The following is a 23,125-nucleotide window of genomic DNA, read 5'->3' as shown; positions in this document are numbered from 1 at the left end:
AAATTCCAACTTAGCACCCACACTGCTTGCATAACTGATGGTTTAGCCTAAATGGAGAGTTATTTTACTACTAAGTTATATGCTACTTCAGTGAAGTTGCAGTAACTTCAGACAGGAATTTTGACTTATTCAAATAAACAGAGAACAAAGGTCGAATATATCCCAGGACTCTAGAGGTTATGCAGCACCATTGATGCAATCCATGACCTGTGAAGAAATGATGCCAAGGTATACATAATCCTGGACCAGGCCATATCCTGAGCTGATGATGTGGCAGTCATGGAGGAGCGGAGTGCATGAGAATAATTCTTGAAAGACCACAGTGACAGTTGAGTCTCCGCATTGATCCCGTGGGCCAGCCTGACCTACTCACACCTGCAGCTTCTCAATGATAGATGTCCAGTGTTCTCCAGCCTCCGGCACCTTGACTGCAGCTCCGAGGAGAAATGGTCATGCTGAGCCTGCTTTCATTCAAGTTTTTTTTTTTCTTCACTTTCATAAATTGGTGAAGTTTGTTCCTTGCCACTGTCTCCACTGTCTTGCTTGGTTTGGGACTTGTGGAGTTGCACATCGATTGATTTGCTCTTTAGTGTTTGGACTTTCAGCAGTGAAATTTAAACCACACTGAGCTGTACTAAACTTAACTTCAACTTTGAAATCTGGACTGACACATTTTCAGTTTACTAGAACTTCTATGTTAAGCTACTTTGGCACAATCTACATTGTAAAAGCGCTATAGAAATAATCATGAATTGAATAATTCAATCAAAATTAGAGCTTACGAATCAGAATTGCATTAAATCATGACATCTAAACTAATAGCAATTTCAATTTCATGCAGGCTTTGCATTTTAAACTTGAATCACTTAAACCTGAACACAGAATTAAACAATATTTATTTTGATTTCCTATTTAACACTAGAACTACTGAGGCAGTTTTTCCCCAGGCCTTTGAATATGCGTGTTGTTGTTACCTATCAACTTTCTGCTAACAAAAACATAATATTGTAATTGCAAGAACATAACTGTACTTAAGACATGTCTTGCAAAGCAATATTTTTTACTGCAGTGACAAAACCTTCCAGTCCTTGCTGGACAAAGTGAAGAATGCACCTTTGTCAGCAGTCTAGAAACTTTTACACAATTAGGCTACACTCAAAAAAAAAAAAAAAGTTTGCTCGTTCAAACAACTCAATATAAAATAAGCCAAAACAACACAATTCTTGAGATTTCATTGGCACAAGCTAATTTTTTATGTTCAATTCACATAAACTTGTTAAAAGTGTTAAGTTAATCAACTTGTGTTGGGACAACATGAATAATTTCTGTGAAACCCTGCATTTTTTACAGTATATATTACAAAAAAGACTGTATTGTTAGGGCAATGACTTCATAAAAATATGACAACAGACATTCAAAGCTTACTTTTTAATTCTCAATAGAAGCTTTAAATGTAAACATGATGCGAAAATATGAAGTCTTAAGTGAACAGTCAGATTGACTGCTATTGCCATTCACGTGTTTATAGATTTCTGGGAGTTCCAGTTAGGAAACTGAATTGTGACTTGATTCATCAAGCTCTGAAAAGATTAATTTTAAAAAAAGTGTTATAAAAGTAGGTGTATCTGACATATAAACACTGTGTTAAGTGGTGTTGAACCACTTTTATTGTGCTACAATATGGGTAATAAACTATTGTAAAGGTCAGGGCCTGGCTGCATGAAAGCCATTAAATCATTTGACTCTGGGGTATTCCTGAGGGGGGAAATCCCTGAGGCAAGGGATTTTATTAAGAGCATTGAAACAAACATCGTAACTCTTCTCACCTAGCATTTCTACAAAGCATTTAACTTTAGTTTCTGGCAACACATGGGAATGAGTGCTGCAGTTACTATACTGCATCACACAGTAAATCAAATGTATTTGTTTTAATAAATGAACAGTAAAACTAAAAAAATACCCTCTAAAGTTGCTATTATCTTCAAAGTTCCTAATCATTTGCAGAAAAAGTATTGCATTTGCCTTAGAACTAGTTAGTTATTGCTTTACTAATAGGGGTGTAATGGTACACAGAAGTCACACCTTACCTCTGTTTTGGGGTAACAGTAGGATATGGGTTCAGTATGCAGTGCTTGGTGTTTTCTGTTATTTTATTTTGAACAAGCATACAGTAAGTGTTTTGAAACTTTCTGAAAAGCTGCTTGTGATACAAAAGTACAAAACAAGTAAAGATTTAAAAAGTTTTACTTATATTCCAACTTCTAAAAAATTAGGAGACTCTGTGTTAAACTTAAGGTATGCTAAATCTCAATCATCTTTTAAAACAACAATAAACATTAATTGTGCAATAAATTTAAGATTCAATAAGCTTCAAAACAAGTTTTCACACTGTCTTTCACTTCACATGTAAGCATTCAGTTATGACACCATAAAAAAAAAAAAAAAATGTCAAGATTTACATGCAGCGCTGTGAGCCAATCAAAAGAACTTAGGGCAGACCAAGCATTGTGAGCTTTTATTTATAGTACAAAGTATATACAGGAATCAGAAAGTGAAATTCAAGACATTTTTAGAACTCTTTTCACAAATTTTAAGATGTTATAACCACTGGCAATATTTTAACTTACAGTACATTTACTAATCGTTAATGTAACAAATGAATCCAAAACTAAAACATAATGTATATATTGAATAAAAGTCTATCAAATCTAGCTAGCTAATTCAGCAGGTTGGTGCCTATAGAACTGCAGAAATTATAGTGTTGCCTTGGTTACTGCAGTAAACACAGTAGCATGATGTCAAATCTAATAGGATTTCACTGATTTCATAAACTACACAACATTCACAGATTTAATTCAAGCTATTTAGCATACAACCATACATTGCATAATTAAAAATGATATTGAATTTAATAACTTGAAAAAATAGCATTTATGACTACTTTTTAAGGGCCTTAAATTTCTATACATTTGTTCATCACCTTTAATTCTTTTTAAGACACCACGGACACCCTGTTGTAGCACGTTGCCATAACAGCTGTTTTATTTGGAGGCAACACAGTGGAGTAGGCAATTTTTTTTTTTTAAACCATTCTTGAGTGCATAATCTTTTGTTTTCAGATGCAAGGACGTGTTCTGTGTGAATGACCTCTAATGGCTCATTTCCATTGACTGGTACAAAACGGTACAGTTCGGATTGGTACGGGTCACCTTTATCAGGCTTGCGTTTCTACTACCAAGGGTCCCCTTTTGGTGGGCGTGGTGTATGACAGAAAGTTTCAGTCGACGTAATTTTCGCTTGAGAAAATGTCTGCAGTAAAGCTGTTCGGGTTATTCACAAATCATATGAAAAGCACTTCTCACAAAACAGATGCTTAAAAACATAATAACTTGTGTATAAATGTTTATTACTGACTTTTCTATGAACAGGATTTGATTATAACTGCAGATCAATGGCAGTGCGAAATAGTGCAAATAGACGCACGGCGAGCACAAGCAAGAAAGCGAAACCGCTCGTGCTTCAGACTGGCTCATAAAAAACTACGGGGCACAGGGTAAATCTGCTCTTCTTTTTGGCATTGTGGACGACGACGACATGGTTTGTTTGAGCCCTAGTCCACCATGGCTCGTTATTATATATTTACGCTGTAAAAGATTTCTCAGCTGTGTATTTTAAACTTGGCGGCTCTTTTGTTTTCTTTTTTTTTTATTGTGTTTTAACAATACAAACATATTAATCATAGCAATGGATAACATCAAGGACAATAGTATATAAGTAAAATTAATATTAAAATAAAAAAAATAAAAATAAAAAACAAGGGAAAAAAAGAGTACAAGAGGCAAATGATTAAATTAAACAATATTTACAAAGTCCTTATAAAATATCACAGTTTGAACACTTTTTTTTTGCTGTAAACATTTTGTAAAGTAGTAATTAAACAATTTAATTCACAAAGAAAATTCTGCAATTTAGGTAATGATGAAGAAAATTTACATTTGTTTTACATAATATTTACCCAATGAAATAAATAAATTGCATATAAATTCTATGTTATGTTTGTCATGAGAAAAGTAACAAATTATATCACACATGGAAAAATCAATGTTAAACTTACATTTTGATGAAAAATAGATGGATAAATCAGACCAAAACATAAAAATGTGGGTATTTGTCAAAAAGATGATTAATTGATTCGATGCTTGAGTTATAGAAGACACAATTAGAGTTAGGATTACCAAATTTAGAAACAATCTAATTTGTGGTGTAGATATTGTGTAACACATTTAAATGTAATTCTTTAACTTTGTTGGGAACACACAATTTGTAATGTAAGTTTTTTGTAATTAGTTGTTTTTTCCAATTAATTTTATCTATTAAAGAATTCCAAAGAAATTTTCCCCTTGGAGTAATTCTTTTCTTTGACTGAAACACGTTTCTTATATTTTTGGCTCTTTTGTTTTCATTCTGGCTTGTTGCATAAGCGAATGACGTATCTCTGTAAACCAATAGCGTCCAGCTGCACGTATAACTCCGCCTTCTGGTACCCTTTCTCGAGTTTGGTAACCTTTCGAAAGGGTGCAAAAAAAGTGGAATGGTACGGTTCGGTTCGCTACCCCTTTAGACAGTGGAAACGGCCATAAAAGTGAACCAAACCGAACCGTACCGTACCACTCAGTGGAAACGGGCCATAAGTTGCACCACTGTGATCTTTTTCTCCAGTTACTGGCACATCTGGACTGACTCTATTTACCATTAGAGTACATAAACCAAACTGTGATGCCTGCACCATGATGGTTCTGGGCTGCGTTTCCCGATAACGATTGATCTTAGCACTTAAGAGCGTTTTCTACGAGTCATTTTGCGAACGTTCGTTATTGTTTCACGTGCGTTTCCCAAAAATGCACTTAACACAATTGCACGTAGCCCAGCTTTAAGTGCAACTTAGGAGTCGCTATCCGTTTGTTAAGTGCTGAAATGTCACGCTATAGAATGGCTCGTTATTGTTGCACATGTTATAGCAATCCATATAATTGTTCTTCTACTTGTGTGAATGTATATTCAACTCGAATAACATAAAAAAAATATTTTTGAGCCAGTTTAAAAACATAAATTAACTGGAAATGTCGTACTGTAAAAACACTGTCTTGCTCCAATCTCGCATAAAACTAATTCTAACAGTCCTTGCCGGAAATGACATCAGCATCATTTTCGATATTTATGTGAAACCTTAATTAAGTAGACTTATTTAACAATTTCTTTATCAAAAATTGCTTATCTCACATCAAAATAAATAAATAAGTAAATAAATAAATAAATAAATAAGCTCTTACATTTATTTTTGAAAAGTTTAGCCTAATTATCCCCACCTGATGTGCATTTGCTAATAGGACAAAAATATAAATGAATAGAGATACGTACAAATAAAATGAATAATGACTTTGAAGAGAAGTAAATTGTAGGTGCAATTTGCCGGTTGTCCAGCAGGTGCCCTCATAACTCTGTCTCCTTACGATGCACTTAAGGCTTTACGATTACTCCAGAGCACTCGTAGATCCACTAAGATTTTCAAGTGCTACTTAAGTTACGATGCTTTTGGGAAACAGACCGTAATATTAAGATCAGTCGTACGATCATTTCTACGAACTTCTTAGGCTTACGATGCTTTTGGGAAACGCAGCCCTGGATGAATACTTTTATTATATATGATTTTTTCTATATTCTGTATTTAAGTTGACATAAGGGAGCTGTTTTGGTCTCTTAAGAGCATTAAAGGTCCTCTTGAAGTGCTTTGAAATGTGCATTTTTTATTCAGTTTTTGAAAACAGCCAATAGCATTTTCTTTTTATCATAGCTCTGCTAGTTGAAGTGGTTGAGCTCAAATGCATCAAATGAAAAGCAAATGAGAAGAGTCTTAAAGAGGGCAGGACATGTCAGATACTACAGAACATTTAATTGGTCAAAAGATTTTATGAAGAATAAAAAAGTATGAGGTGATGTCAAAAAGAAATCATTGACCCATTTAGGCAGAAGTGACAATCTGCAGGTTTTGGATGTTGGTGCAGCACACTAGCTTATAGATATCCTTAAGACTAGCATTCCTTCATTTTCCTTCGGCTTAGTCCCTAATTTATTTGGGGTCGCCACAGTGGAATGAAACACCAACTATTCCGGCATATGTTTTACGCAGCAGACCCAGCACAACCCAGTACTAGACCCAGTGCTAAAAAACACCCATATACTCTTGCATTCACACAAACACCCATACACTATGGCCAACTTAGTTCATCCAATTCACCTATAGCGCATATATTTGGACTGTGGGGGAAACCGGAGCACCTAGGGGAAACCCACGCAAAAACAGGGAGAAAATGCAAACCCCACACAGAAGCAGCAACTTTTCTAGCTGGGACTTGAACCTGCGACCTTCTTGCTAGGAGGTGACAGTGCTAATCACTGATCAGTAAATAACTAAAAAGATTTATTAGCTTTAGGGCTCAGGTAATTAAAGAAAATCTCATCCCTACATTCTATAACTGACTTTCATTATTCGATCTATATTTCCCTGTGTTTAGTTAAACTAGTAAAGTATATCTCATACTAATTAAAATTATGAACAATTTCTGCAAACAGACTAAAAATGACAGAATTATAGCTTTTGGGATGACTGCTATACTGGAAAGATACTACACTGTACTGACCTACCAAAGACACATTCACACAAAAACAGTACTTTGGATTTACTGTAACTCGCTTTGCATGAAAGCATTGCTCTAATGCATCACTGGAAGATCCAAGAATTTGAAGTCATTAAAGTGATTCTGTTTTACATTTTTGTTAATTACTTGTTATTTTTGATAATTATTTTTGTTATTTTATGTGGTGTATTATGTGAAGAGTCAAGAGTAAAGAGTTTTTGTTTTTTTTTTTAAATAAAGTATATGATAAACTGTGGGATGCGATACTGAACTGTCTTAAAATGAATCATTAGTAATTAAAGTCTTACTTCCTGCATGAATCTACATAAGTTTATAAAAGTTTATACTTTAATAATGTCTTCACTGGCTGCCCGATATCAGCCAGGCCTTCTGACTATTAAACACTGTATTGTGGTTGAGGCCTGTAACAGTTTTGTTTGTTAAGTCAATATTAAAGGAAATCCTTTATGCATTTCTAAAACCTGAGAACTCAGACACACATAGAAACAGCACAACCAACTTCATTGTCAGTGATTAGCAAGCCTCCGGCGCTGAGATTCAGTTATGGTAATGAGTGTTTTGTTTCCGCATTATGCATTATAAATACACCAATGAAAAAAGACTAATTCATCTGACCAGTCAGGTCAGAGTAGACTTTCTGAAAGGAATGGTTTAGAGAGGACCACATCTCCCCTCATTCGAATGGTTTTCATTTTATATATTCACTGGAGAATGTCTAACATCTGCTTGTCTTTTCCGGTGACACCAAAGCAAGGGGTTAATATGTTTGTCTTTTTCTCAAAGGTGGCCCACAAAGGCTCTTTATACACAGACTAGACTTTAGTGACAAAAACAGAGCAAGAGATCCAGACTAAACTGGATCTAGTTACACTTGCTCACTTTTGCTGTTAGATCTATTTGACAAACACATGCACTGGTTCAAGTGGTACTGAACCACTTTAACTGTGATTGTGTTAAAATATTGGATCGTAAACTGGTGTAAAGTTCAGAATATTAATGAATTTTTAATCCCTACATTCGTTCCACTAACTAATATAGGGTATTCCTTTGTTTTGTATAAGGAGGTAGGAGATTTCCCTGCAACCCTATAAAACAAAACAATTATATTCAGGTTGTGGTGAAAAAAAATCCTAAAATTGATTAAGAGATTTGCAAAATTCATCACAGTTATTGCTTGAAGCAATTCTGCAAACTTACTTTTGAACAGAAGATGGAGCTCAATGATATGACAGCCATAATCGACTTGCATCAAATTCTTTACAAATACTACTTGAACTTAAAATAATTAATAATAAAGTTGGGAAAAGGCTAACCAAAATACAAGTGTTCATAGTGAGCTGTGTTTATATTAATTTCATAAAAATGCATATTACAGTATGTATGTATTATGTAAAAATGAAAAGAAAATGTCAGAAAATAACAGAAAAAAATCACTAACTGTTAAAAACTGATTAGTTAAAGTGATTTCTTGACTTTACTTTTTGATTTAAAAAAAAAAGGAAAAAATCATTCACATTCCTTTGGTTATTTCCTGCTTTATCAGAGGTCCCCACAGCGAAATAAACCACCAAAACTGACAACACAGCGGAAACCCACGCAGAAACATTGAGAACATGCAAACTCCACACATAAATACCTTTTGGTCCAGCCAGGAATTAAACCAGCAACCTTCTTGCTGTAAGCAGGCACAGGCCAGAATAAGAATCTAATGGTATGATAACCTTTAATAAAAAATCACAGTTTCACAGTATTATGATTACTGCTCTAAAATATATTCTTTTTAAATGTCAAGAAGTTTTTTTTCCGCTTTGAACACAATGACTGCATCTGAAATCACAGACTTACATACGAAATTGGAATGCTAAAAACAGAATGCAAGCCGAGTAGTATGTCTGAATTCATAGAATTAAAAAAAAACAGCATGCGAGAAGTACGCGGATGACCTACTACTTCTGGTGCATAAGTATAGTATAGGATAAGAGCATAGTGAATAGTGTGTCATTTGGGACGAAGCTATAGAATTCGAAATGCAGTATGTGAGAAGTACCCGGATGACCTACTACTTCTGGCAAGATGCTGAAGTGTGCATCGAATGGATGCTACGCTATCCCATGATACACCGCGAGAGAACTCATGAATGAGAGCGAAGCGAGTATGTCACATGATAATGACAAAATAGCATCCGTAGTATGTCCGAGCGCCATTAATACTACTTACATTTATACTGTATAGAAGTACTTTTCCATCTCTCAAGTACTAAAATCAAATGCAGCACCTACTGAGTAGGTGTTTCAGACACAGCCAAATATGTTTTATTTTAAGAAATATTTAAAATATTTTAGAACAGTAAACATATCAGGCTAAATAATTCAAATGAATTTTTGACTTCTGCTATGTTGGTTAGTTTCAAAACAACAGATTTCTTTACAATTCAAAACAGCATCTTTGCATATATTTTCTGCTGGAGACACTATTGTCCTAAAAAAATGTAAAAAAAAAAAAAAAAAAAAAAAAAAACAATCTTACATATACAGTAGAAAAGGTTTAACATAAAATTTTTGCCGTTTAAAACCTTAAGTTTTCCAAACCACGGTATACCTTGAAACAGTTATCGTCCCATGACTAGCTGTGAGGCAACTGTGCAAACCACTTAGCCACCATGCCACCCTGTGAGTAAACCTCATACACCCTGTGTATTGCCTTACTATTATTTTAAAAATTAAACCAATTCAACTTCACAGTTCCAAGTTACAATGGGTTTACTCATTTGAGTGTAGTAAAACTATATTTATATACACAACAACAATAGTGTTATGTATATATAATTTATTTAACAGCACTGATTCAATGTAAATGCACTGATTCATACAAACCAAACTAAATATATGAAAAAAATATGCCAGAAATGGTTCTTAAAGATAACATTTGTAGGTGGCCCTCAATTACAATGTACAGGAAGTTCTCTCTCTGCCTTCATATCTATAAACTAAAAAAGGTACAAAATTTTTAATAAACAACATCTTCCAAAAATGCTAAATTCTTCTGTCCTGCATTACCGAAATCTCCACCTTCACCTTGAGTTTGGCCAGCCTAAAATTTCAGCCAAACCATTAGACTATAAAGCACCGCCATGCTTTCATATAGCTTTATCTGCATATCACTCCAGTGATTAAGCTTAGCCCTGTCCTTTGTTTAAGTAGTGCCTCCTCCTTCAGCTCCACAAAGAGCTGTCTGTTGGAGACGTCCAACCTGGACCCTGGACAGGCAGCTGTGCTGGATAGAGAAGGCATGATAGATCATATCCGGGATTACTAAGTAAAATAAGCCCTGCTCCCTCTATATGCCCCCTTTCCCTCCCAAAAAATTGACAAAGCGCTGTGTGTATTTGATTTGGCTCTAGCTTATTTAACTCCTATCATAGAAGAAATGCTCTGGTTAGATGTGAAGAACAATCATGAGGTTTCTGGGAATTTACGGATTTGCTTTTATTCATTTTTCGAAATCCCACCCATAGACTAATCAAAAGAAAAATGCACCTGACATGGGAGTGTGTTTTCATACCTGGAGATAAAAATGTTGAAGAATTCAAGAACATAATAACAGGGGGTGAAGAATAATTAGGGCACTGTAACATACTGCAACATATATAAATCAAAGTGGACATAAACTTGAATTGCCACAAAGCTCAATACTAGGACCACTTCTGTTCAACCTGTACATTTTCAAGCATATATAATAAAATAGAACCAAACTACTAACTGCAGCTATGCAAATGACACTTAACCCTATTGCTTGATGACTCCCTCTGCCAACGCAATAATAAAATTAACAGTTGGATCATGTGTCAAAACGGTCTTCAGATAAACAGGATGAAAACTGAAGTCACTGCATTTGGAAGAAATTATGAAGTTTTCAAGGTCAATGCATTCCTTAACCTTGATATTTTTGAAGCACTGCGAAATATAATTGCACCTGCTTCCTTAATAATTAAGGTGAAATGAAAGTGTAGTTTCAAGCCATATCTGCCTAAAAAATAACAACTTAGTAACAACGTTACAATATAACTTTCATTTTTTATTATTAGTACACGATAAGGCTGTGCAATTGAAATACAGTTGAAGTCAGTATTATTAAACCACCTTAATTATTACCACCCCCCCCCCATACACACACACACACACACACACACACACACACACATTTCTGTTTAATGGAGAGAAGAGTTTTTTTAACACATTTAAAGATAATAGTTTTAGTAATTCATTTCTAATAATTGATTAATTTTATGTTTACCTTGATGACAGTAAATAATATTTTACTAAATACAAGACATATCTATACAGCTTAAAGTGACATTTAAAGGCTTAACTAGGTTAATTAGGTTAACTTGACAGGTTAGGGTAATAAGGCAAGTTATTGTATAACGATGGTTTGTTCTGTAGACTATCAAATAAAAGCTTAAAGGGACTAATAATTTTTACCTTAAAATGGTCTTTAAAAAAATTAAAGTTGCTTTTATTCTAGCCAAAATAAAACAAATAAGACTTTCTCCAGAAGAAAAAAAAAATATTTTCAGACATACTGTGAAAATTTCCTGACTCTGTTAAACATAATTTGGGAAATATTAAAAAAGAAAAAAAATTAGATTTTTTGTTTGACAGATATTGGGATTTCAATTTAATTTTTAGCTGAATTTTGTAGTCAAATTTTATTTTGTAGTCAAGCTTCACCTCAATAATCTGCATTAAAGCTTCTTACTGCTACACTGCAGTAGGTGTTAGGTAAAAAAGAACTGAAAATATATTAAGTTAAACATTTATTCAAATTTATTTTTAAATATTAAAAAATTAAATCCTTATTTTTCTCTAGAGAAAACGTAAACACAGATAAAATGACCTTACCTTCTGTAAACAAGTTAAACTCAAAGTAGGGAAATTGTGTAGCTTATTACAAAAACAACAACAACAAAAATATTATTATAAAACTCAGCAAACTAACAAGGCTAAAACAACTCTAAAATTGTACCTAGCTGTTGCTTGCTAATAAATTGAGTGTCACTGGCAATACTTTCAGCTGACTTTATAGCAAGACACTCATCACTCAGCTGTGCTCACTTAATTGGCTGGTAAGATTATCACACACAGTCGACAGTCATGCATTTGCTCTGGACAGGAGAAATAAAATAAAATCGCGATTGCGAGTCAATTTCGATTAATCGCACATGTAATCACAGAAGAGTCAAGCTATAAATAGAAAAATTATTGATACTCTTCAGTAATTTTTCAGTAAGATGCTAATGGTCTAATCCGATTCAATGATCAATGCTACGCTAAGCTAAAAGAGATCCACTGAATGGATTAAAAATGATAATTCTGTCTGTTTGACTTGTAAAATTACCCCAAAAAAGTGGAATGTTACATTAAGAAGACTTCATTTTCATCCAGATTACAGATAGAATGCACGAGAAAGCTTGTAATCAATGTTTTCTTCAAAATGAAAGTCAAAGTTTACCTATGTGACCCTGACCTTGAGACAGTTCTCACTGAGCGTCCAGGGAGATGAAGAGTGTTAACAGCATAAGATTGCCCAGTCATGCTCACCAGCAGGTACAGGTGGTAAAGCTCTCAAACACAACTACCATCAGCTCCCCAACCCCACAGCACCATAAATCAACAACGCAGATATCCAGTTCCAAACACACGTTCGCAAAAGTGCTTTTTTCACTTTTTGGCCCTTCTCTCTTGTTGTCTTATGGATTACTGTTTCCAAAGCTGTTGCTGGAGGACTCCGGCTCTGCCATGTCCTGTGTTGACATGCATGATACCACCGTCTCACAAAGAGGAAGGTCTGCTTTCTTTCATGTCTGACTTTGACTGAACATGCTTCAGTTTAGTCTAAGTTCCATGAAACACGTGCCCTCTTCAGATTACTGAGCCAAGTGGATTTTGGATTCAAAACACAGCTGTACAATTAATGCTGTAGGAGAAATCACTAATGTGTGTGTCTAAATTTAGCCAGGCCAATCTGAGGACAAGTCGCCCACTCTCCCCCCAATAATTACTGTAGAATTGGTCCAACTGTACCCCTCCAAATAACTGATGTTGATGCTGCTGTGTTTTGTTAGGTTGTTAACATTTTAAAAGCAAAAATTCTAACCTCAGTGTCAAAATGACTGTGAGGAACAATCAAATGAGAAAAGACACCAGTCATTGATGCCAAACGTGAGCTGAGATGCAAAAGTTTTTTGTGTTTGTTTGTTTTTGTTTTGTTTTTTTTACACTGAAAGCACACTGCTCAGCATAATTGAGTACACCAGATTTTGAAAATGAGCATTTGTATCCATTTCTCTGTGAATGTATTGTATTTTGGTGCATTTAAACAAAACAAATTTATTACATTACTTTATTTATTAATTAATGACTATATTTATAGTCACCAAACATATTTAAAAATTGAAAGATTATACAATTAAATTCAAGCTAAATATTGCAACAAGAAAAATTACAACCTACAAAATTTCAAAAATGTTTTGCTTTTCTTGATTTTCTCTCTTTTTTAAAATTTGTATTTAATATTTGTCTAAAACATATATATGTGGCTGTACTCGTTTGTGGAGCGATGTTTTGGGTTATTTTGTTTGATATGCTCCAGATTTTGTCACGGTCGGTGAGGGGAAAAGGAGCGAGGACTCAGGTGCAGTAATAATGGGTTTTTATTAATTATAAAATAAAAATAAAAAGCAAAACAAAACTACCCCGAGGGGGAAAACATGAATCAAAAACAGACAAACTTGGCTGGGCTGGGCTGGCAAGACATGACTGGAACAGGAACACAGAGGGAATATCGACGACGAACTGACAAAGGACTGAAAACATGAGGGGGATTATAAAGCAAAAAGTAAATTGACATGGGTGAACACAATTAACTAATAATGGGTTAACAAGGAGGGTGGGACTAGACAATAGACGGGAGAGCGCATGACACAGAGACAATACAAGCCATGCGCTCACATAACACAACACTGAAGCACACGACAAAAGCACGTGACCACAATGTAAACACCGAACCACGTGCTTTGACAGAAGACGCAAGACACGAGCACAAGATGAATGAAAGCACTCACCATGCGCTCACATATGCAGCATGCATGCTTCATCCCAGCGCCGACCAAAACTGAAACCAACAAGACTGAGACGCTGGGAATGAAACACCATGCTGCTGACAGACGAAAACACAAACACGAGTACAAGAGCGCACGCGTCTGAGGGACGCAGAGCGCGCACGCGGCCGCGTCAAGCAGGAGCGCGCACACTCTGCGTACACCCACGACGGCGCGCGCGCACACAGAGACAGAAACAGGACCAGACACGAGTAGTATCCGAGATCTGCCACCAAAACAAGAATTTACAAGATCAGAGTGGCAGAACCCTGACACTACCCCCCCCCCAAAAGGGACGCCACCTGGCGTCCCTAAAGGGAACATCCAACAAGGTACAAGACAGACAAGAAACACCACAAGACAACAAAACAGGCAACATCAACAAACACAAGACAGGGAGGTGAACAGGCAAGACATGAAGGGGGGGAGGGAGGGGAGCCAAGTCAGACCCAACAAGACAAACAAGGGAGGGATGGGAGGGCAAAACCAGGGAGGATCAGGAGGGACAGTCCAGGGTGGGTTCAGCGGGTCGGGAGCCCCGGCAGGGAACCAGGGTGAAGCCGGAGGATCCATCCAGGGTGGAAGAGGGGAACACCAGGGAGGAGCAGGGGGGACGACCCAGGGAGAGTCTGTGAGGGGAAACAAGGCAGGAGGTCTGTAGAGAGCCGGTTGGGCTGGAGGCGACTTGACAAGAGCCGGTTGGACAAAAGGCCTGAGGGGAGCCGGCTGGACAGAAGGCCGCAGCTGGGGAGCCGGCAGGGCTGAAGGCGGCTGGGCTGGAGGCCTGTGGGGAGCCGGCTGGGCTGGAGGCCTGTGGGGAGCCGGCTGGGCTGGAGGCCTGTGGGGAGCCGGCTGGGCTGGAGGCCTGTGGGGAGCCGGCTGGGCTGGAGGCCTGTGGGGAGCCGGCTGGGCTGGAGGCCTGTGGGGAGCCGGCTGGGCTGGAGGCCTGTGGGGAGCCGGCTGGGCTGGAGGCCAGAGGGGAGCCGGCTGGGCTGGAGGCCTGTGGGGAGCCGGCTGGGCTGGAGGCCAGAGGGGAGCCGGCTGGGCAGGAGGCCAGAGGGGAGCCGGCTGGGCTGGAGGCCAGAGGGGAGCCGGCTGGGCAGGGAGCCGGGCTGGGGCCGGCTGGGCAAGACGTCTGGGTGACGCCGGCAGGGCAAGACGTCTGGGTGGCGCCGGCAGGGCAAGACGTCTGGGTGGCGCCGGCAGGGCAAGAAGCCGGGCTGGTGCCGGCAGGGCTAGACGTCTGGTTGACGGCAGCAGGGCAAGGAGCCGGGCTGGGGCCGGCAGGGTAAGACGTCTGGTTGGGGCCGGCAGGGAAAAGAGCCGGGCTGGGGCCGGCAGGGCAAGACGTCTGGTTGGGGCCGGCAGGGCAAGGAGCCGGGCTGGGACCGGCATGGCTAGACGTCTGGTAGGTGCCGGCAGGGAAAGACGTCTGGTAGGTGCCGGCAGGGAAAGACGTCTGGTAGGTGCCGGCAGGGAAAGACGTCTGGTAGGTGCCGGCAGGGAAAGACGTCTGGTAGGTGCCGGCAGGGCAAGGTGCCGGGCTGGAGCCGGCTGGCCAAGATGTCTGGGTGGTGCCGGCAGGGAAAGGAGCCGGGCTGAAGCCGGCAGGGCAAGGAGCCGGACTGGGACCGGCACTGAGCTGCGTTCAGGGGCTGGAGCCGACACTGGAGGGCGCTCAGGGGCTGGAGCCGACACTGGAGGGCGCTCAGGGGCTGGAGTCGACACTGGAGGGCGCTCAGGGGCTGGAGCCGACACTGGAGGGCGCTCAGGGGCTGGAGCCGACACTGGAGGGCGCTCAGGGGCTGGAGCCGACACTGGAGGGCGCTCAGGGGCTGGAGCCGACACTGGAGGGCGCTCAGGGGCTGGAGCCGACACTGGAGGGCGCTCAGGGGCTGGAGCCGACACTGGAGGGCGCTCAGGGGCTGGAGCCGACACTGGAGGGCGCTCAGGGGCTGGAGCCGACACTGGAGGGCGCTCAGGGGCTGGAGCCGACACTGGAGGGCGCTCAGGGGCTGGAGCCGACACTGGAGGGCGCTCAGGGGCTGGAGCCGACACTGGAGGGCGCTCAGGGGCTGGAGCCGACACTGGAGGGCGCTCAGGGGCTGGAGCCATCTTGGCTGAAGAGGCCTTCCTCTTCAATCTCCGCTTCTGGGTGCGGGTTAACCCTTGGGGGGAGGACATGGACTGGGAGGTGGTGCTGGTGGTGATGAGAAGGGTCCCTTCCCCCTCCAGGATCTCCCTCTCCTTCCTCAGGCAGGTGTATTCAACCACCTCCCAATAAGTCCATTCCTTTAAATCACCCAGCTCCTCCCAATCAAGAGGCTCATCCAATCCTGCCAGGAAGAGATGGATGAGGGTCTTCTCATTGAATCCAAGCCCCAACACTGCCTCAAGGAGGCCTTGAGCTTACACACCAAATGGACGACTGTTCTGGTGACATTCCTGCAGTCTCCTGGCAAGGGATTGATCCTGGAGCTTCTTGTTCTGGGAGAGAGCTGGGCGAAGAAATAAACCCATAGTTGCTGAGTCCTCTAATGGTCAGTTCGTACTGTCACGGTCGGTGAGGGGAAAAGGAGCGAGGACTCAGGTGCAGTAATAATGGGTTTTTATTAATTATAAAATAAAAATAAAAAGCAAAACAAAACTACCCCGAGGGGGAAAACATGAATCAAAAACAGACAAACTTGGCTGGGCTGGGCTGGCAAGACATGACTGGAACAGGAACACAGAGGGAATATCGACGACGAACTGACAAAGGACTGAAAACATGAGGGGGATTATAAAGCAAAAAGTAAATTGACATGGGTGAACACAATTAACTAATAATGGGTTAACAAGGAGGGTGGGACTAGACAATAGACGGGAGAGCGCATGACACAGAGACAATACAAGCCATGCGCTCACATAACACAACACTGAAGCACACGACAAAAGCACGTGACCACAATGTAAACACCGAACCACGTGCTTTGACAGAAGACGCAAGACACGAGCACACGATGAATGAAAGCACTCACCATGCGCTCACATATGCAGCATGCATGCTTCATCCCAGCGCCGACCAAAACCGAAACCAACAAGACTGAGACGCTGGGAATGAAACACCATGCTGCTGACAGACGAAAACACAAACACGAGTACAAGAGCGCACGCGTCTGAGGGACGCAGAGCGCGCACGCGGCCGCGTCAAGCAGGAGCGCGCACACTCTGCGTACACCCACGACGGCGCGCGCGCACACAGAGACAGAAACAGGACCAGACACGAGTAGTATCCGAGATCTGCCACCAAAACAAGAATTTACAAGATCAGAGTGGCAGAACCCTGACAGATTTGGCTTCAGTACTGACTAATCTAATGTATGTATGCACAAATCTAACATTGTATAGCTTCCTATAAAAAATGTGAATTTAAAAGATAGATTCGTGAGGGGTGTACTTATAGTGAACACTGCATGTAAATGAATAAATCATTTTAATGCAAAATACATTTAACATTTTAAAAATATTATGTATATTATTTTTCATATTTTAAAATGCAAATAATAGGTCAAAGTAATTGAAATTGACTATTCATTCATTTACTTTTCTTTGGCTTAATCTCTTTATTTATAGGGGTCGCTACAGCACCGCCAATTCATCCTGTATATTTTTTACTTAGCGGATGCCCTTACAGTCGCAACCCAGTACTGAGAAACACCGATGCACTCTCACATTCACACACACTTATACACTATGGCCAATTTAGCTTATTCAATTCACCTGTACCACATGTCTTTGGACCGTGGGGAAAACCAGAACACCTGGAGAAAACCCATGCAGACACAGGGAGAACATGCAAACTCCACACAAAATGCCAACTGACCAGTGACTTTCTTGCTATAAGGAAATATATAGGAAATATATAGATATATAGAAAATCGTCATACCCTCTGAAAATCTAAACAATAACTCACATTACATAAAAGACCTGCAGGATAAAGTTGTAGAAAGACACAGGTAAGGAGGAAGCTACAAAAACATTTCAAAAGCTGGAAAAGTCATTTGGAATGTGATTTGATTTCCGGCTATATAAAATAATAAAGTACTTATTTCAAAGGGGTATTATGATTTTCTATAGCCACTATATATTGTGCATCAAAAATAGTTGCTCAAGCAAAAATCACTATTTTTTTTTAAACATGGAGCTTATTTTTAAAATACTTTTAAGCTTAAAAATGTTTTGCTTCAAAGCCTTTTTGCAAAGAGTTCTAATTAGGAAACAGTTTTGTTAGTTTGTTTATATACTTTGTGTATATACAATACTTTCTCTTGTAACATGTGGAGGAATAAAAAATTGCCAATATTTTCTTCTCTGAAAAATCATTATATTTTATGTCGTAATTTTTTCATTATAATTATTATTTTTTTTATTTTCTGATGTACAACTAACCACGCTAAATTTCAAAATAATTGCTTTCACTGCTTTGTATAATTAATATATAAAACCAGCATGTTACAATGAAATACATTTTACAATCATGATTCTTTGTGTAGAACACGGTGATTTTTTTCATCATTTATTTTATCAAGACTTTAACATAATGACTGCATACTTTTGACCTATATTGAACTATTTTCCTTTCTCTTATTGGTTTTCCATCTTACTTCTAACTGCATTTCCATGCATGTGAACTTTCTAAGTGTGATCTGCAATTTACATGCATATAAATGTCACACTAGTTCATGCGTCTCACCTCATTGACTTGCTGTTTGTCCAGGTGAAAAATCTGACCGGAGCTGGTGGCAGCAATCTCCTCATAGGCCCTGTATCCCGGCTGAGAGCGATCCCCGCAGTCCCCCGTCAACACAAACACAACCTGGATTCACAGAGACGTTTATGAGAGTGAGTGTTTGGTTAGGAGATTGGGTGTTAGGGTTAAATGTCAACATTGTGTTATATTGCTTGACGAGCAGATGGATTTTTAAAATGGGCTGTGTGAGAGATTTAGATTTACAGCTTACAACTTTACAACCTTAGGGAGCAAATTTTAAAGTTGACATATTTTTTGCACCATGACCATCACTGGATGTAGAGATGCACTGATCGATCAGCCAGAAATCAGGTTTGGTTTTATTTTTGCTCCAAACATGCAATCAGCAATCAACAGTTTTTGTTGTTGTTTGTTTGTTTTTTGTTAGTTCTTTTTTTTTTTTTTTGTATTATCTTGACTGAAAATGAAATAGAATTGGGTAAACTAGCAGTGGGCGGAGTTACACAGACCAAAACAAAACCTTCTGATATACACACATTTTCAAAGGAGATTAACTGATTTCAGCATTGTTTTTCAGATAATAAGTGTCATGATTACCAGCAATGTGAGTTCCATAGATTCATGGAATTCACTCACAATCGCTTATGGACTACAAATCCGCCATTTGTGGACTACATTTTCATACATGCACCCTGCTCACACACACATGCTTCTTCATTGTGGCTGATTACACACAGACCGCCGAAGGATTGTCAAGGACTGATTACACACGCTACTTAAGCAGCACATACACTCACTCCAGTGGCCGAGTGTTGTTTACATCCTTTGTTATGTTTTCCCGTGTTTTGACCCTCACCTAGTTTGCCTTTTTTCCCTGTCTGCCGCCTGCCTTTCGACCAATCGCCTATTATTCTGACAACGATTCTGGACTGTCTTTATACATTTGTTTGCACCCGTGTTGACCATTGCTTGCCTGACTGCCTTAATAAACCTGCATGTGGATCCGAACTCAGTTGTCTGTCTCAGTTGTCTGTTACTGTTACAATAAGTATGTTCACTTAGCACATTTCTAAAATATCTGCAAACAAGTTATGGCTTTAATGTTTTCAAAAGAGTCAAAAACTCTGAAATCTGAAGGTGATCCATCATTTGACGGATTATGCTGAGGGTGGTCTATTGTAATTAGTTGCTGTAATTCCCACTCCTGTCCAGCTGATGGCGATTGCTCTTGTTTTTTCTCCTCTTTGTCACCGCTGCGTACAGTTGCAAAAATCTTACAGCAGTTGAGTGTGAGAAGTTTCTTTAAACGGCCAAATAGTTGTGATATTAATAATAAAGGTGAAAAAAGGAGGAAGTGATGCAGTGGACGATGAAGAACAAACAGACAAAAATCCTCAGTTGTCGACAGCTGTTTAATACGGGCCGCAGAACGCAGAGGGGTGAAGCCGCGCCCCTGGTGCTGAAGGAGCGTGTGCTGCAGTATTTTTTCCCAGTGAAACGAGTGCTTGCAAGACCGGGAAATCCCACATTCAGAAAATCCAGCAAACTTCTGATCACTTCCTTTGGAGAAATGTTTCCTAACTACAAAACGCTGGCTGAAGTGACACTACCCAGATAGCAGGCAGTAATCGGTCTGAGCTCGGCTGCCCTTCGGTGCCTCCGGCTCCGACTCGGCATCGGCGAGTGTTATGCGGGCCGAGTATGGCCCGTGTTTGTGATATATATATATATATATATATATATATATATATATATATATATATATATATATATATATATATATATATATATAATTTTTTATCTACAATCTTTAACAATTTTTTTTATTAATTTTGACTTTTTTAAAAACAGAATTAGCCTTTTTTTTGTAAAAATCTGCAATCAAAATCAGCAGTGAAAAATCAAGATCAGTGTATCATTATTGTAAAAGAATTGCAATAAGACTGAAACAGGTACCTGAGACTGTCGTAGCTGTACTAACTGGAGAACGTCTCTCTTCAGCCGATAGTCTTTGGCTCGTGCATCTGTGAACACATAGATGAAGGATCCAGGTAGAGAAACCTCCAGAGCCTTCTTAATTGCCCCAATGCTCATCTCTGGACAATCCCCTCCACCCTGAGGAAGAACAACAAGGCCTTCATCATTGACATCAACATTTATACACTATCCAGAGCTCAAGAAAGCACATATTGTATTGGCTCAGGGTACGAGTTCTAGTACTTACACTAGAGCCCAAAGGGACAATAAGAACAGAGTGCAAATAAAACTGTAATGCTGAAGACAGAAGTGCTAAAAGAAGCCAAGAAATTCAGCAGAAGAACACAGTACAGAATATGATCCAATGATGATTTATGAAAAAATAAACTAAAAACACAGCATTGGTTAATTTTTATATAATAAAATGTTAACATAATAAAATAATAATCATTTTAATGTTTCTATTTAACAGTTAGTAAAAATGGTGGGTCTCTGTGGTGACCAAGGCAACTAAGCAGTAAATTGAATAAACTGGTTTGACGTACAATCTTCTTATAATTCATATACTATTGCCCACCTGAACAAACAGCTCTTGAAGATCTTTCTGAAACTTCTTTGGGTCAGTTGTGATGGAAACCGGACCAATGTCTAGAGGGAAAAAACAAGAAATCAAGAAACATTTACAACCCAAATTATTCATCCACTTAATAGTAATAAATAAATCATACTTAATTTAATTATGACACATTTCAACTCATTTAACCCTCTACTGTACGCATTATGATAGATCTATAAAAAACTTGAAGTTAGCTTAACTTGAAGTGCTGTAAAAAAAAATGAAAAAAATATATATTTATAAGGTATTTTATGATATGTTGCTATACGACAACAACATCCAACAGTGGATCTAACTAAATATAAAATTTTCCTTATAATTATTAATTTTGTTGTTTGTAATGATTTAATTGGTGTTGCAGTATTATACGCTTTAACACAGAACTTATAAATGACACCTTATACACACTTTCCAACAATTGATATTCCAACAGCTTTCATTTACTCCATTCTTTTTTGCTGAATATTATTAAAAACAAACCCTTATTGTAGTATCATGTATACAACATACAGTAAATATAAATATTTTCTCCAGTAAATATTATAGTAAATAAATAACAAGTTTAGTATATCTAGATGCATCAGAACAATGTAGCTACTAGCTAACAATGTTTATATAGTATTCCATATACTATACTACGCCTGTCTTATCTGCCTCAGAGTTAACTTGTTACTTGAACTGTCTGCATCCCTGCTCTTATCAAATGTCCAATCTGCATCATTCTCATGGTCACTAAAACCCATCTCATCCTCACTTTCATCGGCAGGAAGACCCAGTTTTGTCCTTTTCTTCTCTAAAATAACCATAGAACATGGTGGGGCTCGCTAATACACTGTTCCCTGTATTCGTAACTATTCAAAAGTAGTATTGCCATTAAAACTAGATTTTATCCATAATGCAAATGCCATTAACACATGACTAATCAACATTATATTATTAGCATTCATGTTGTTATTGTTACAACTTAAAAGATCCCAGCTGACCTTGCTAGCTAGCTAAACCATTGCAATATTACACATTTAATTGATTTACTAAAAACTCATTTGATAAAAACTTTTTTTAGTGATGAATATGTCATCATAACTTACTGGAGGTGATGTTTCAGATTTTTTTTTTGGATCTGAGATGAGTTGAGCCTTTGTTTTTATTGATGTTTATATTTGCATTCAGCAACTACTCACAACAAATGCCAGTCTGTCAGAAATCGCGCTACAGAAAAACACTGCATGTCATGTGACTTAAACATAATTAAACAACTTTGTAACAACTTTAACAACTTTTTCACTGCGCACAAAACTTTCACATTGCCAGACATAGCAAGGCACACACCTTCACAGGCAATATAAATCATACACACGTATAGGCTATATTACAAAAACTATTTAGAGTAATGACTTATTAAATTTGATGACAGGCATTCAAAGTTTAATCCTAAAACATCAGGATAAGCTTCAAACTTTATATTAAATATAATAGAAAACTAATTCAATAATTCAGAAGTCTTACATGTACTACTTTGAAAATTGCAGTAATTACAGAATTCTGATGGATCTGCACTTAAAACATGAGCCCTACTGCAAGATGGCAACCTCAAAACTCAAAACCTGATTTGAAAATCTTCTAAATCTCCAAAATAAGTGAAGATTAAACTTTAGCAAGTCTTTCTCTTACAATTTATAACACCTAAGATTACTTTTGTTGTCATATGTTAAGAACTACACATCCACTGCTTACACCTACACAATGTCTTTATAATGTCCCAACAAAAAAACAATCAAGTTAACATAATAAAGTAAATTGGAAAAACAATTACATTAATCTCATGGACAACAAGCAATCCGGCTTTAAGAAAGGCCACTCAACTGAGACTGCCCTGCTCTCGGTCGTGGAGGATCTCAGACTG

At 38.5% G+C, this 23,125-nt stretch overlaps 1 protein-coding gene across 1 annotated transcript in view; it reads right to left on the bottom strand.

Moving 5' to 3' along the window:
• Window positions 1-23,125, bottom strand: part of hmcn2 (hemicentin 2) — a 176,384-nt gene that overhangs the window by 143,772 nt on the left and 9,487 nt on the right. The window contains exons 2-4 of the mRNA XM_087264883.1: window positions 21,184-21,254; window positions 20,586-20,744; window positions 18,612-18,734 (exon numbers count right to left, since the gene is read on the bottom strand). Coding sequence (XP_087121009.1) covers window positions 18,612-18,734; window positions 20,586-20,744; window positions 21,184-21,254 — 353 coding nt within the window. The remainder of the gene's footprint in view (window positions 1-18,611; window positions 18,735-20,585; window positions 20,745-21,183; window positions 21,255-23,125) is intronic.

This window comes from Danio rerio, chromosome 8 (assembly GCF_052040795.2).
Source record: "Danio rerio strain M-AB ecotype USA chromosome 8, GRCz13ab, whole genome shotgun sequence".
NCBI classification, from domain to species: Eukaryota; Metazoa; Chordata; class Actinopteri; order Cypriniformes; family Danionidae; genus Danio; species Danio rerio.
The sequence above is the reverse complement of the archived record's forward strand: the minus strand, read 5'-3'. Positions and strand labels throughout refer to the sequence as shown.